This window comes from Aegilops tauschii, chromosome 7 (assembly GCF_002575655.3).
Source record: "Aegilops tauschii subsp. strangulata cultivar AL8/78 chromosome 7, Aet v6.0, whole genome shotgun sequence".
Lineage (NCBI taxonomy): Eukaryota > Viridiplantae > Streptophyta > Magnoliopsida > Poales > Poaceae > Aegilops > Aegilops tauschii.
Genome location: NC_053041.3, coordinates 12255464 through 12272374, shown reverse-complemented (window position 1 = coordinate 12272374; position 16911 = coordinate 12255464). Strand labels below are relative to the sequence as shown.

The following is a 16911-nucleotide window of genomic DNA, read 5'->3' as shown; positions in this document are numbered from 1 at the left end:
GCATGGTTCCCGAACCCGTAGGGTCTACACACTTAAGGTTCGGTGACGCTAGAGTTGTTATGGGAAATAGTATGTGGTTACCGAAGGTTGTTCGGAGTCCCGGATAGGATCCCGGACGTCACGAGGAGTTCCGGAATGGTCCGGAGGTAAAGATTTATATATGGGAAGTCATCATACGGTCACCGGAAGTATTCGGGGGTATGCCGGTATTGTACCGGGGCCACCGAAGGGGTTCCGGGGGTCCACCGGGAGGGTCCACCTGCCCCGGAGGGCCTTATGGGCTGTAGGTGGAAGGGAACCAACCCTTCGTGGGCTGGGCGCCAACCCCCCTAGGGGCCCATGCGCCTAGGGTTTGGGGAAACCCTAAAGGGGGGCGCCCCCCCCCTTGCTTGGGGGGCAAGCCACCTCCCCTGGCCGCCGCCCCTCCCACCAGATGGGATCTGAGGGGGCCGGCCCCCCTCTCCCTTGCCCCTATATATAGTGGAGGGGTGGGAGGGCAGCCATACCTTTCCCAAGGCGCAGCCCTCTCCTCCTCCAACTCCTCCTCCTCCTCTGTAGTGCTTAGCGAAGCTCTGCCGGAGAACCACGAGCTCCATTGCCACCACGCCATCGTGCTGCTGGAGTTCTCCCTCAACTTCTCCTCTCCCCTTGCTGGATCCGGAAGGAGGAGACGTCCCCGGGCTGTACGTGTGTTGAACGCGGAGGCGCCGTCCGTTCGGCGCTAGATCGGATCTTCCGCGATTTGAATCGCCGCGAGTACAACTCCATCAACCGCGTTCTTGTAACGCTTCCGCTTAGCGATCTTCAAGGGTATGAAGATGCACTCCCTCTCTCTCATTGCTAGCATCTCCTAGATTGGTCTTGGTGACACGTAGGAAAATTTTGAATTATTGCTACGTTCCCCAACAGTGGCATCATGAGCTAGGTCTATGCGTAGATTCTATGCACGAGTAGAACACAAAGTAGTTGTGGGCGATGATTTGTTCAAATTTGCTTGCCGTTACTAGTCTTATCTTGATTCGGCGGCATTGTGGGATGAAGCGGCCCGGACCGACCTTACACGTACTCTTACGTGAAACAGGTTCCACCGACTGACATGCACTTGATGCATAAGGTGGCTAGCGGGTGTCTGTCTCTCCCACTTTAGTCGGATCGGATTCGATGAAGAGGGTCCTTACGAAGGGTAAATAGCAATTGGCATATCACCGTTGTGGCTTTTGCGTAGCTAAGAAACGTTCTTGCTAGAAACCTATAGCAGCCACGTAAAACATGCAACAACAATTAGAGGACGTCTAACTTGTTTTTGCAGGGTATGCTATGTGATGTGATATGGCCAAAAGGATGTGATGAATTATATATGTGATGTATGAGATTGATCATGTTCTTGTAATAGGAATCACGACTTGCATGTCGATGAGTATGACAACCGGCAGGAGCCATAGGAGTTGTCTTAACTTATTGTATGACCTGCGTGTCAATGAAAAACGCCATGTAATTACTTTACTTTATTGCTAACCGTTAGCCATAGTAGTAGAAGTAATAGTTGGCGAGACAACTTCATGAAGACACGATGATGGAGATCAAAGGCGCAAGATGATATTGGCCATATCATGTCACTTTATGATTTGCATGTGATGTTTATCATGTTTACATCTTATTTTCTTAGAACGACGGTAGCATAAATAAGATGATCCCTCTCTAAAATTTCAAGAATGTGTTCCCCCTAACTGTGCACCGTTGCGAAGGATCGTTGTTTCGAAGCACCACGTGATGATCGGGTGTGATAGATTCTAACGTTCGCATACAACGGGTGTAAGCCAGATTTACACATGCGAAACACTTAGGTTGACTTGACGAGCCTAGCATGTACAGACATGGCCTCGGAACACAAGAGACCGAAAGGTCGAACATGAGTTGTATAGTAGATACGATCAACATGGAGATGTTCACCGTTGATGACTAGTCCGTCTCACGTGATGATCGGACACGGTCTAGTCGATTCGGATCATGTATCACTTAGATGACTAGAGGGATGTCTATCTAAGTGGGAGTTCATTAAATAATCAGATAAACTTAATTATCATGAACATAGTCAAAAGGTCTTTGCAAATTATGTCGTAGCTTACGCTTTGGTTCTACTGTTTAAGATATGTTCCTAGAGAAAATTTAGTTGAAAGTTGATAGTAGAAATTATGCGGACTGGGTCCGTAAACTGAGGATTATCCTCATTGCTACGCAAAAGGCTTATGTCCTTAATGCACCGCTCGGTGTGTGAACCTCGAGCGTCGTCTGTGGATGTTGCGAACATCTGACATACACGTTTTGATGACTACGTGATAGTTCAGTGCGTAATGCTAACGGTTTAGAATTGAGGCACCAAAGACGTTTTTGAAACGTCGCAGAACATATGAGATGTTCCAAAGACTGAAATTGGGATTTCAGACTGGTGCCCACGTCAAGAGGTATGAGACCTCTGACAAGTTTCTTAAGCCTGCAAACTAAGGGAGAAAAGCTCAATCGTTGAGCATCTGCTCAGATTGTCTGACTACTACAATCGCTTGAATCGACTTGGAGTTAATCTCCCAGATGAGATAGTGATGGTTCTCCATAGTCACTGCCACCAAGCTATTAGAGCTTCGTGATGAACTATAACATATCAGGGATAGACATGATGATCCTTGAGCAACTCGCGATGTTTGACACCGCGAAAGTAGAAATCAAGTAGGAGCATCAATTGCTGATGGTTAGTAAAACCACTAGTTTCAAGAAGGGCAAGGGAAAGAAGGGATACTTCATGAAACGGCAAAGTTGCTGCTCTAGTGAAGAAACCCAAGGTTGAACCCAAACCCGAGACTAAGTGCTTCCGTAATGAGGGGAACGGTCACTGAAGCAGAACTACCCTAGATACTTGGTAGATGAGAAGGCAGGCAAGGTCGACAGAAGTATATTGGATATACATTATATTAATGTGTAGTTTACTAGTACTCCTAGTAGCACCAGGGTATTAGATACCGGTTCGGTTGCTAAGTGTTGGTAACTCGAAATAAAAGGCTACGGAATAAACGGAGACTAGCTAAAGGTGAGATGACGATATGTGTTGGAAGTGTTTCCAAGGTTGATGTGATCAAGCATCGCATGCTCCCTCTACCATCGAGATTGGTGTTAAACCTAAATAATTGTTATTTGGTGCTTGCATTGAGCATAGACATAATTGGATTATGTTTATCGCAATACGGTTATTCATTTAAGGAGAATAATGGTTACTCTGTCTATTTGAATAATACCTTCAATGGTCTTGCACCTAAAATGAATGGTTTATTGAATCTCGATCGTAGTGATACACATGTTCATGCCAAAAGATATAAGATAGTAATGATAGTATCACATACTTGTGGCACTGCCACTTGAGTCATATTGGTATAAAACGCATGAAGAAGCTCCATGTTGATGGATCTTTGGACTCACTCGTTTTTGAAAAGATTGAGACATGCGAACCATGTCTATTAGTATACATGCATGAAGAAAGTCCATACAGATGGATCGTTTGGACTCACTTGATTTTGAATCACTTGAGACATGCAAATCATAACACATGGGCAAGATGACTGAAAGGCCTCGTTTTCAGTAAGATGGAACAAGAGAGAAACTTGTTGGAAGTACTACATTTGATGTGTGCAGTCCAATGAGTGATGAGGCACGCAGTGGATATCGTTATGTTCTTACTTCACAGATGATTTGAGTAGATGCTGAGAATATTTGCTTGATGAAACACAAGTCTGAATTATTGAAAGGTTCAAGTAATTTCAGAGTGAAGTTGAAGATCGTCGTGACAAGAGGATAAAATGTCTGTGATATGATCATAGAGATGAATATCTGAGTTACGAGTCTGGCACACAATTAAGACATTGTGGAAATTATTTCACAACTAATACCGCCTGGAACACCATAGTGTGATGGTGTGTCCGAACATCATAACTGCACCCTATTGGATATGGTGCATACCATGATGTCTCTTATCGAATTACACTACCGTTTATGGGTTAGGCATTAGAGACAACCGCATTCACTTTAAATAGGGCACCACGCAATTCCGTTGACACGACACCGTATGAACTATGGTTTAGAGAAACCTAAGCTGTCGTTTCTTAAAAGTTTGGGGTTGCGACGCTTATGTGAAAATGTTTCAGGCTGATAAGCTGGAACCCAAAGCGGATAAATGCATCTTCATAGAATACCCAAAACAGTTGGGTATACCTCCTATTTCAGATTGAGTGGGAGGATGGTGGAGACTTGATGAGGTTATTGAACCGTCACTTCAACTAGTGTGTAGCAGGGCACAGGAAGTTGTTCCTATGGCACCTACACCAATTGAAGTGGAAGCTTATGATAGTGATCATGAAACTTCGGATCAAGTCACTACCAAACCTCGTAGGACGACAAGGATGCATGCTACTTTAGAGTGGTACGTAATCCTGTCTTGGAAGTCATGTTGCTAGACAACAATGAACCTACGAGCTATGGAGAAGCGATGATGGGCCCGGATTCCGACGAATGGCTCGAGGCCATAAAATCCGAGAGAGGATCCATGTATAAAAACAAAGTGTAGACTTTGGAAGAACTACTTGATGGTCGTAAGGCTGTTGGGTGCAGATGGATTTTAAAAGGAAGACATACAATGATGGTAAGTGTCACCATTAAGAAAGCTCGACTTGTCGTTAAGATGTTTTCCGACAAGTTCAAGGAGTTGACTACGATGAGATTTTCTCACTCGTAGCGATGCTAAGAGTCTGTTGGAATTATATTAGCAGTTACTGCATTATTTATGAAATCTTGCAGATAGGATGTCAAAACATTGTTTCCTCGACGATTTTCTTAAGGAAAGGTTGTATGTGATACAACCAGAAGGTTTTGTCAATCCTGAAAGATGCTAACAAGTATGCAAAGCTCCAGCAATCCTTCTAAGGACTGGAGTAAGCATCTCGGAGTTGGAATGTACGCTTTGATGAGATGATCAAAGATTTTGGGTTTTTACAAAGTTTATGAGAAACTTGTATTTCCAAAGAAGTGAGTGGGAGCACTATAGAATTTCTGATGAGTATATGTTGTTGACATATTGTTGATCAGAAATGATGTAGAATTTCTGGAAAGCATACAGGGTTATTTGAAAAGTGTTTTTCAATGGAAAACCTGGATTAAGCTACTTGAACATTGAGCATCAAGATCTATAAGGATAGATCAAAAACGCTTAATAGTACTTTCAAATGAATACATACCGTGATAAGATTTTGAAGGAGTTCAAAATAGATCAGCAAAGAAGGAGTTCTTGACTGTGTTACAAGGTGTGAGTATTGAGTAAGACTCAAGACCTGACCACGGCAGAAGAGAGAGAAAGGACGAAGGTCGTCCCCTATGCTTTAGACGTAGGCTCTACAGTATGCTATGCTGTGTACCGCACCTGAAGTGTGCCTTGCCATGAGTTAGTCAAGGGGTACAATAGTGATCCAGGAATGGATCACATGACAACGGTCGAACTTATCCTTAGTGACTAGTGGACTAAGGAATTTTCTCGATTATGGAGGTGGTAAAAGAGTTCGTCGTAAAGGGTTACGTCGATGCAAACTTTGACACTAATCCGGATGACTCTGAGTAGTAAACCAGATTCGTATAGTAGAGCAGTTATTTGGAATAGCTCCAAGTAGCGCGTGGTAGCTGCATCTACAAGATGACATAGAGATCTGTAAAGCACACACGGATCTGGAAAGTTCAGACCCGTTGACTAAAAACCTCTCTCACAAGCGAGATATGAACAAACCCCATGGGTGTTGGATTCATTACGATCACATAGTGATGTGAACTAGATTATTGACTCTAGTGCAAGTGGGAGACTGTTCGAAATATGCCCTAGAGGCAATAATAAAATGGTTATTATTGTATTTCCTTGTTCATGATAATTGTCTATTGTTCGTGCTATAATTGTATTAACTGGAAACCGTAATACATGTGTGAATACACAGACCACAACATGTCCCTAGTAAGCCTCTAGTTGACTAGCTCGTTGATCAATAGATGGTTATGGTTTCCTAACCATGGACATTGGATGTCATTGATAACGGGATCACATCATTAGGAGAATGATGTGACGGACAAGACCCAATCCTAAGCATAGCACAAGATCGTGTAGTTCGTTTGCTAAGAGCTTTTCTAATGTCAAGTATCATTTCCATAGACCATGAGATTGTGCAACTCCCGGATACCGTAGGAATGCTTTGGGTGTACCAAACGTCACAACGTAACTGGGTGGCTATAAAGGTGCACTACAGGTATCTCCGAAAGTGTCTGTTGGGTTGGTACGAATCGAGACTGGGATTTGTCACTCCGTATGACGGAGAGGTATCTCTGGGCCCACTCGGTAATGCATCATCATAATGAGCTCAATGTGACTAATGAGTTAGCCACGGGATCATGCGTTACGGAACGAGTAAAGAGACTTGCCGGTAACAAGATTGAACGAGGTATTGGGATACCGACGATCGAATCTCGGGCAAGCAACATGCCGATAGACAAAGGGAATTGTATACGGGATTGATTGAATCCCCGACATCGTGGTTCAGCTGATGATATCATCGTGGAACATGTGGGAGCCAATATGGGTATCCAGATCCCGCTATTGGTTATTGGCCGGAGAGGTGTCTCGGTCATGTCTGCATGGTTCCCGAACCCGTAGGGTCTACACACTTAAGGTTCGGTGACGCTAGAGTTGTTATGGGAAATAGTATGTGGTTACCGAAGGTTGTTCGGAGTCCCAGATAGGATCCCGGACGTCACGAGGAGTTCCGGAATGGTCCGGAGGTAAAGATTTATATATGGGAAGTCATCATACGGTCACCGGAAGTATTCGGGGGTATGCCGGTATTGTAACGGGGCCACCGAAGGGGTTCCGGGGGTCCACCGGGAGGGTCCACCTGCCCCGGAGGGCCTTATGGGCTGTAGGTGGAAGGGAACCAGCCCTTAGTGGGCTGGGCGCCAACCCCCCTAGGGGCCCATGCGCCTAGGGTTTGGGGGAAACCCTAAAGGGGCGCCCCCCTGCTTGGGGGGCAAGCCACCTCCCCTGGCCGCCGCCCCTCCCACCAGATGGGATCTGAGGGGTGGGAGGGCAGCCATACCTTTCCCAAGGCGCAACCCTCTCCTCCTCCAACTCCTCCTCCTCCTCCGTAGTGCTTAGCGAAGCTCTGCCGGAGAACCACGAGCTCCATTGCCACCATGCTGTCGTGCTGCTGGAGTTCTCCCTCAACTTCTCCTCTCCCCTTGTTGGATCAAGAAGGAGGAGACGTCCTCGGGCTGTACGTGTGTTGAACGCGGAGGCGCCGTCCGTTCGGCGCTAGATCGGATCTTCCGCGATTTGAATCGCCACGAGTACAACTCCATCAACCGCGTTCTTGTAACGCTTCCGCTTAGCGATCTTCAAGGGTATGAAGATGCACTCCCTCTCTCTCGTTGCTAGCATCTCCTAGATTGGTCTTGGTGACACGTAGGAAAATTTTGAATTATTGCTACGTTCCCCAACAGCAGCGAGCTTCCTCGCTCGTAACTGTTGGGCTCGGCGGGCCATCCAGTCGGCTTTTATGCCGGGGAACTGCTCTTCCTGCTCGTTGGATGCCATGAAAAGGGTGGAGGAGGAGATGAGGAGAGCGGACTTGATGCTGCGATTCTTGCCTCATTTATATAGGGGACGGACGGGAGGAGCTTGCTCGTCGTTGCGTTTAATGCCGGCCTGCTCATGAATGTACGTGTGGTCAGAGTAGGTTCCTCGGTTTCCACGTGGGTTTAATGGAGGCGTTTAAATGCAGCGAGAAGGCATGTTCAGCCGGGCATGCAGCGGGCGGCGCCCTCGGCCGATGCGCCGCTTCAATGGCGGAGGCAGTGAGAGGTCACGTCTGCCCTGAGCCGCCTTCAATGTGGAGTGACAAGCTCTACAGTAGCATGAATTTGGGTAACTGACAACAAGAGGGAAACACGCGTAGGAGTGGAGAGGGGATTTTGGTGGGTCAGGGTGGTCAGAAGCGGGTGTGACCGCGATCCGGACTCCCGCAAAGCTCCACCACATTTATCTCCTATTTGCGAGAGAAAACGCGCCTGGACTGTGCCGCGGACCGACACAGGACCGCGTTGGATGGCTTCCGCGGTTCGGACAACGGGGTCCGGGTGAGTGCGGGAGGTTTGCTGATCGGCGTTGGAGATGCCCTAAGGAAGACAAATGTATTTTCGTTCTGGCGGTGATTTTGCTTCTTCCCATTTCCTTTCTGGCATTAACTCCCAAGTTCCAAGTCGCCCACATCACCCCCATTGAAGAGTTCTCTTCCACTACTACTACTACAGTGACGACTAAAACAGGTCAATAGCGCTGGTCCTTAGGTGCACGTGCATAAAGACTTTCCGACTGTCCTTAACAAGGTTAAACTGCCTCCGATAGGGGAGGGGCGATAGTCGGTGGTTTAGACACCTTCATGTAATTTTTATTATGTTGAGGTGCTCTGTACTTATGATGAAGTTCCATAATATATTTGGATCTTGTCATAAAAAGATGCATGCGACTTTTTCCCCGAAAAGAAAAGTAAAAGCTATGCAAGAATAAATATATATCAAACTAGGCCTCTAATAGTATAATTCATAGGATTTTTTGTAGAAATCAACATTAACTATTATAAATTCTCTCGTGTATCATTTAAGTTGTAGGAATAAATCCCATATGATATTTTCTCATTGATGGTTCCTTTGTTCTATATTCTTAAAGGAAAAAACATATTTATTTTGGAAGGCTGACATTAAAAAACCATTAACTCAAACTTTTTGAATAATCATTGTTTTTTTCCATCCGCAATCAAACAAACATTCTTAGAAACTTCCACACAATCTATGTTTGTTTGTAATAAATGTCCACAACAACCATACACTACACGGCCACCAATTTATGTGCCACCGCGAGCCGACTTGTGTTCTCCACATGCTTCGAAGCAACCGAAATTTTGACGCCTCTCAGAAACCACCTGTTAGCAAAAGATGAAAAGAAAAACCATGCAAGGCAAAATAAAAAAGAAAGGGAGTTCATCACTTCATATTGAGATTAGGAGACGTCGGGAGAAATATGCTCAGGACGATGCAGAAGCCCAACTTAGCATGAAGCGAAGGCATAGTGTCGAGCCCCATGATTTTTCGACACACCTGAATTGGTCAGGGTCTCGTGGACGATAGATGGCGGGACATGTCGCAACTTGCATATAGTGCCAGAAATCATTCAAACTAAGCATGAATGCCTACCATGGGCATGCCTACCTTCTTGCAAAGTTGGGGTCATTTGAAGGATTTTCTTAAATAGACCATTTGCAACGGAGAGTGTTCGGGTAGGCCAAAAGGGTCCGTTTGAAAGCACGTTGTTTTTCGACATCCGTCAAATGACCCCAAATTTTTTCACCAACTTCTATGATGAATTAAAGGCATCATGCCAAATTGTTTGAAATTTTGACAAGTTTTGCATTTTCTAGAATTTCTCAGCAAAAAAGGGGTGATAAATGGTCGGACGTGTGGCAACATGAAAACGGTGCCGGAAGTCGTTCAAACCTCACATGGATACCTCATATGTCCATGTCAGGCTTCTAAACAAGACGGGGTCACTTATCCATAGTCCAAAGAAAACACTAGTTGAGAGGAGTGTGCTAGACTAGGCTAGACGGGTGCATTTGTGAGCATGTAGTTTTTTCTGTGTTGAATGCCTCTGTTATTTGCAATTTCCATCATTACTAATCAACATGAAAATTTTCTTATATCCTAACAATTTTTTAAAATTTGTCAAAAAAATTGGAATTTCAAATTGTGAACACAAGTTTATAAACTTGAACACTTTTTCCAGAGAAAAAAGCCCAACAATTGATGTTGTACACAAAATGCAAACCATACACTTTTAAAAAATATCAAGTTTTTTTAAACTCAAACATTTCTTTAATCTATGAACAAAAAAATAAAGAAGGGAACATTTTCTGAAATTCTAAAACATTTTTTTTACAATTGTAAATAATATTTGAAAACAACAATATTTTTTGTATGCCAAAAATATTTCAAATCTTTAAAGAGGTTTCAAAAATAATAATAAACTTCTAAAAGGAAAAAATGAAATAAAGAAAAACAAGAAAATAGAAAAGAAAAAAAATATGCTTAGGCCTTGAACCATTTAGGCAACGGCATCACCCTCGTGGCTGCCTGTTGGTCCGGCCTAAGTTTTCACAGATATTAAGAAATTTCATCAATTTTGAAAGCAAATTTTCAGGAATTTGTAAAGAATTCAGGTTTTGGCAAAAGTTTGTAAAAGTTGTAAAGAGTTCATGCACTTGGAAAAAAGTTCATGGATTTCAAAACAAAGTTTGTCAATTAAGAACTATTCACGAATTTGAAATTTTCATGTAAGTCATGATTAAAATTTTGCTCATGTTGTTTCGATAGATGTTCTGAAATTGTTCATGTTTCAAAATTTTGTTCAAATTTCCAAAAATGTTTGCTTAAATTTAGTTCATAAATTGAAAAATATTCGACAGTTCAAAATTGTTCACAATTTTCCAATAAATTTTTGATTTATTTTAGAAAATATTTCATATATATGAATGTTGTTGTGTTTTCTTATATATTTTGTGCTACGAAATGCCATAAATAGCGGTGAGGTGAAGTGGCGAGCAACGTGTGGCTTTAAACAGTGAGGTCTTGAGTTTGAGTCCTGATGAGCTCTGCTTTTTTCTTTATATTTTTACGCCGCTTATATTGAACGTGCTAGGAGGGACATGGCTTAATGGGCTGGCCCAATCGCGCGCGCTTGTGGACTTCGTATACAGACATGGCTTAATGGGCCGGTCCAGTCGCTCACGCCTATGGAATTTGTATACGAACATGGCTTAATTGGCCGGTCTAGTCGCTTGCGCCTGTGGAATTCATATACGGACATGGCTTAATGGGCCGGTCCAATCACTCGCACCTACTGAATTCGCGTATATGGACATGGCTTAATGGGCCGGCCCAGTCGCTTGCACCTACTGAATTCGTGTATATGGACATGGCTTAATGGGCCGGCCCAGTCGCTTGCACCTACTGAATTCGTATACGAGGTCCCGTGATGTACTTTTAAAAAGACCATCCTACCCTTTATTATGAAGAGGTATGGAGTAATCTCAGTCGCCGATGTGTTTAAGGGGGTGTACCAAAGCAGAAGTGCATTAATTCTTTCTACTTGGATCGTTTAAGTTGTAAGAAAGTCCCATATGATATTATTTTTAATTGATGTTTCTTTTGTTCTATATTCTTAAAGGAAAAAAAGATAATTATGTAGAAAGGCTGAAATTAAAAACTCATTGACAAAAACCTGTTTGAATAATCATTTGTTTTTCCTCCCGCAATCAAACAAACTTTCTTAGAGACGTCCACACAATCTATGTTTGCTTTGTAATAAATGATCTCAACAACCATACACTGCACGCCCAATTTATATGCCACCACGAGCCGATTCGTGTCCTCCACATGCTTCGGAGTCATCCAAATTTCGACGCGCTCTCAGAAACCACCTGTTAGCAAAAATGAAAAGAAAAACCCTATGCAAGACAAAAAAACAAGAAAGGGAGTTCATCACTTCATCCCGAGAATAGGAGACGTCGGGAAGAAAACGCTCAGTACGACTCGGAAGCCCCGCTTAGCGTGAAGCGAAGGCATAGTGTCGAGCCCCATGATTTATCGACACAGATGAAATGGTGGCGGTGTCACATTCTCTCAACGCCTTCCGTCTTTCTTCGGAAGGCGCTTTCTCTACATGCTTCTCGGAAAAAAGAACTAGTTTATTGCGCATGATAGAAAAAAAAAGGAAAAAAGAAATATGTGTGGGAGCCCAATATGTTTTCCTTTTGAAGGTGTTTTTTGCTTCTTGCAATTGCTTTCCTCTTAACTCCGAAGTCGCCCACACCACCCCTTGAAGAGTCCTCTCCCACTACTACTAGTAGCAAGTCGTCTTCCTCCCTCCCTTCCACGCTAATCCAATCCATCCGTCCCCTAATCACCACCGCCGCCGGCCTAATCCCCCTCTCCCCTGCTCTACTACGCGCGCGATGGCGGCGGCGACGGCTCCGGTCGAGGTGCCCGCGGCGGCGCCGGTGAGTGCCCCCTGTCCCGCTTCCCCCTGTCCCTTCTAGATTCTTCTGAGTCGTTTCTCCCGCTGGATCTGGCCGCGCCAGGCCGGGCGACGCCCGTGGTTTCGCCCGCGCCCGTGCCCCTTCCGCGAGCTCCGCTGGTTAGGGTTAGGGTTTGGCGAATCCGTGCTTAGTAGGGTCGTCGGAGCTGGAAGGAGGCGCGCGCCGCCTTGGCCCGGGTCGGAGCGCGAGATTCGTGGCTGGCTGATTAAGCTAGCGCTCGCCGGTTCCGTGGGGCTGGCGAGGAGGATTTTTTTCTTTCAAACATGTGAATACTGCTTGATGTCTGTGATTTGTACTACTAGCTGATTATCTGGGCTTGTGCTACTAACTGATGCATTTAATCTGTGAATTTGTTTGTTGCGACTACAAACTCCCGGATATCGATTCGGGTTGGAGCTCGAGATCAATTGCAGCCGGTTCGTTAAGTTAGTATGCGCCGATTCCGTGGAGTAGGATAAGATGATTGCTCCAAACATGGGGAAACTTATGGACCTGTACTAGCTGATTGTCTGTGTCTTGCGCTAGCTGATTATCTGTGACTTCTGGTAGCTGATTATCTGTGGCTTGCGCTAGCTGATTACCTCTGACTTCTGCTACCTGATTATCTGTGGCTTGCGCTAGCTGATTATCTGTAACTTGTGCTAGCTGATGGTTTTAATCTGTGAGTTGTTTGTTGTAATAACCAACTCTGGAATATCATGTTCAGTCTGTCGGTGACGCAGTACCTTGCTTGCGTGATTGAAGGCTGCTTACGTGTGATCTCCAAGTTGAGCGAAATCTTTGTTTGTGTTGGGAGTTCAGAACACTTTTTGCTTATCTCACTAGCTAGTTCTTTGGGTTATATGAGATGACCTGCAAGTCGATTAACAAATGCTGATGTTTATATGTGATTTAGGGTGAAGTAGCAAGCATATACGCGTTAAGTTATAACCATTTCTAATGTTCTTACTGTAGCAAGCATATGTGAGTTGGGAAAAACAACCGGATGATTGTTGTCGAGTTTGGTTTAGAAGATCAGCCTGATTGTGGTGGCTCACTGTGTTTTTTAAGTTTGCAAGAGTGCTTAAGCAAAATGGATTGATTTGTGTTTATATGAGGAAGCATGAGCTTAAATACTTTGATTCAGTACATCAACTAAAGCCCCACTTACATGATAACTCAACTGTTGAAAGCCTTTGCTTGACTATGGATTTCCTTATGCAGTGTGCTGTTTGGCTTTATTTTTGCTTCCCTGTTTGTTTCCCTTTGTAGTTGTTCTGTAACTGATAATGTTTTGTCATGACAGGTGAGGACTGTGAAGGTCACAAATGTTTCCCTGAGTGCAACTGAGCAAGACATTAAGGAGTTCTTTTCTTTTTCAGGAGACATTGAACATGTGGATATGAAAAGGTTTGTAAGTTTGTAATATTTGCACAACAGGATCATATACTTCTATTATTCTTCTGAATAGTATTTTTACTTGCATTATCAGATTTTGATTGCTCTATTTTTTTCTCAGTGGTGACGAGTGGTCTCAAGTTGCATATGTTACTTTTAAAGATGCCCAAGGAGCAGAGACTGCGCTTCTTCTTTCGGTGGGTAATTGAAGGCCTTTGTAGGATTCGGTTCAGCTGCTACAATCTTCTCTCCAGTTGTTCACTATTTCTTTAATCATTGTCCCTCAACAGAACTCTGCCATATTCCATTGTCACATTTAGATGTGAAATGTTTATGTCAGATGTTTCAGACGCCATACCTTATTTTTACATGCTTTTCATCTCAACAAAAGTAGTATCTAAACCTTGCAAATATATAATTCTTTAATTGCTCTTTAATCCAGTTAATGGTCAATCGCCTTGCAATTCTTACTCAATGATTTTTCTGAAATAGAAAGCAATTGTGGCAGTATAAGCACAGTTCTCATTTTCATAGGATCGACATCTATGGAATATTATCTTGTTCTCATGAAAACTATCTCTGAGCAGACATTTTATCTCATTGTAACAGGGCGCAACAATAGTTGACCTTTCTGTTATCATTGCACCTGCTCCAGAGTATCAACCGCCCCCTACTGCCTCTGCTCCACTGGTATGTGATGCCTCAGTTTACCATGTTGGCCTGTTTAATTCTTTGTGTGTTGTGTCCTGAGTTGAACATGGCACATATGATAATTCTGTATGTATGTAGGTCAGTTCTGTTTTTCTTAAATTCACTGAAACCGTACTGATTTTGTTGACATCATACACTTTATGCATATTCCTCTTTCTTTACCATAAATGAGATCAAAGTTGCAATGAAGTTTCATGCTTAGTTGTAGTTAACAAATGACCATCAGAAACCCGTGACATATTTCACAAGGTTCCATCTGCCGGACCTCTTCTTGATTTATTTATGTGGAAGGCATACTCAGTACCCATTAATGTCTTGCATCCTATTAGTGCCAAACCAGAATGCAGTGGAGCTCTGGTGTCCTGCTTTTGTTAGACATAAGATCTTTTATGCCTGGTATTATGCTCAACTGTATTATGTATTTATCTCTTTGGCTTTCAGACGTTCCAAATTTTCAAGTTGTGCAGTGTGAACTAGTGCTGGTGTTCATGCACCAGACCTGGATTTATGTTACTGGCAACCTTAGTTCAGTAGTAACATGGAAAATACAATTGAAGTGTTGTTGTAATATCGAATATTGTCTTGTGTTTTCAGATGAGCGGAACCAGAGTACCAGTGGGTGGTGACAATGTGGTCCACAAGGCTGAGGATGTTGTCAGCACTATGCTTGCCAGGGGTTTCACCCTGGGCAAAGATGCCGTCGGCAAAGCGAAATCTTTTGATGAGAGGCATGGCTTCACATCCACTGCCACCGCCAAGGTGGCCTCCATCGACAAGAAGATAGGGCTCAGCGAGAAGTTCACCATGGGCACTACAGTGGTAAACGAGAAGGTCAAGGAGATGGACCAGAAGTTCCAGGTCTCTGACAAGACCAAGTCGGCGCTGGCTGCGGCCGAGCAGACGGTGAGCAACGCCGGGTCTGCCATCATGAAGAACAGGTACGTCTTCACGAGCGCGTCGTGGGTCACCAGCGCGTTCGGCAAGGTCGCCAAGGCCGCCACCGACGTCAGCACGATGACGAAGGAGAAGATGTCAGCCGAGGACCAGCAAAAGGGCTCCGGGGGCAGCTCGTACACGCCCATCCGCTGATCATTGCCCCCGTTCCGCTGCGCCTCTTGCCATGTTGTATTATTTATTGGTGGATCAGAAGACAACATTAGATATATAGAACACATCAGATCACCCCTTCCATATGTGAACTTTTGCAACCCAGGATTTTTCTCTCTTTGTAGAAGAACAGGAAATTTACTTTGGGGTTTTACATGGTACAGAACTGTTCAAGGTAGAATTGAATGAACCTTTTACTTTGTTAAGTTGTGGAAGGGTGCTGTAATAATATTGCTAGTGTTGTGTTGATCATAGCAGTACAGAAATGCCATGTGCTCCATATGTACTGAATTGCTCGCACATCTATCAAGTGATGGTGTAATAGTGCTTCTATTTAAGCATGAGAGGAGAGATAGAACCGGATCATGGTTCGCAACAAAGCCCTTCTGTGTATCAGAGGGTGAGCAAGGCGTAAAGTTTCATCATGCAAGGTGTAAGGTTTCGTTGTTTACAGGTTCATACTAGCATATACTCCCTCCGTTCGGAATTAGTTGTCGAAGAAATGGATGTATCTAGACGTATTTTAGTTCTAGATACATCTATTTCCGAGACAAGTAATTCCGAACGGAGGGAGTACCACATAAGTGATGCACGCAAGGTTTGCACTTAGTTTGAACAGCTTTTCATATGCTGCACATGAACATATACACCACAACCATTTGCACTGGACACGAGTTTAGCACTTAGTTGGAACTGATTTTATAAAGTTGTTGAAACCCGTAAACATCATGGGACTTGGAAACATCGGGATTGCTATCTGCACAATCTTCCTTTGCATGAATTCAGATTTGCCGTGATGGTTAGCATGAGATCAGGGAATGACTTTTCTTGTGCGCACCGTTTTGGAACTAGCACATTTGGTTCAAATGGTACCGAGTATTTTTGTAAGTGGAACTCTCCACTCTATTTTTGCCTTGGATGTTTTATCTTGGCTAGCACGGTGTCAGCATCTATAAGAGCATCGACTGCGCCGTTTTTTTAATTGGTGAAATGTATATTTAACATATTTGTCTAGAGAATTAAAATTTTGCCATAACCATCATACTAACTCATAAACTAAAATGTTTTGCACAAAAAAGGTCAGCTCGAGCATAGGAGACTATCAAAAATAATACAAAATGACAAGCTACATTAAACAAGGATGCACATGTGCGAGAGATAAAAAGCCCATGCTTGAAGAACTCCTACCGATCATTTTGAAGGTACACTAGCATTTAGGAGTGTGGTTAAAGAACCAATCATATTAGCAATCAACGAACTAACTACTGGCTAATAGGAACATATCACCAGGGTCGAACCTATCATGCTAGTTATCAACATGCTGCTAAACACTAACGCCCACACGTGTGGGCGTTTGCATCTCGCCCACACGCGTGGATCCGCGTCCGTTTGTGGGTGCACGAATCTTGGCATGTTTGTGGTGCTACGTAGGACTGGGCTGGTGTGTGGGCATTCACCCGGTCGTCCACATGTCCGTTTCACCACACGGAGGGGCCGGTGT

General features: G+C 43.9%; 1 protein-coding gene across 1 annotated transcript; it reads left to right on the top strand.

Moving 5' to 3' along the window:
* The first annotated feature begins 11952 nt into the window (after nt 1-11952).
* On the top strand, nt 11953-15701 carry LOC109767376 (binding partner of ACD11 1). Its single transcript, XM_020326131.4, has 5 exons — nt 11953-12176; nt 13501-13604; nt 13714-13789; nt 14202-14282; nt 14898-15701. The coding sequence occupies exons 1-5, from the start codon at nt 12132-12134 to the stop codon at nt 15390-15392; spliced, it is 801 nt and encodes a 266-aa protein (XP_020181720.1). The 5' UTR covers nt 11953-12131; the 3' UTR covers nt 15393-15701.
* The last annotated feature ends 1210 nt before the right edge of the window (nt 15702-16911 follow it).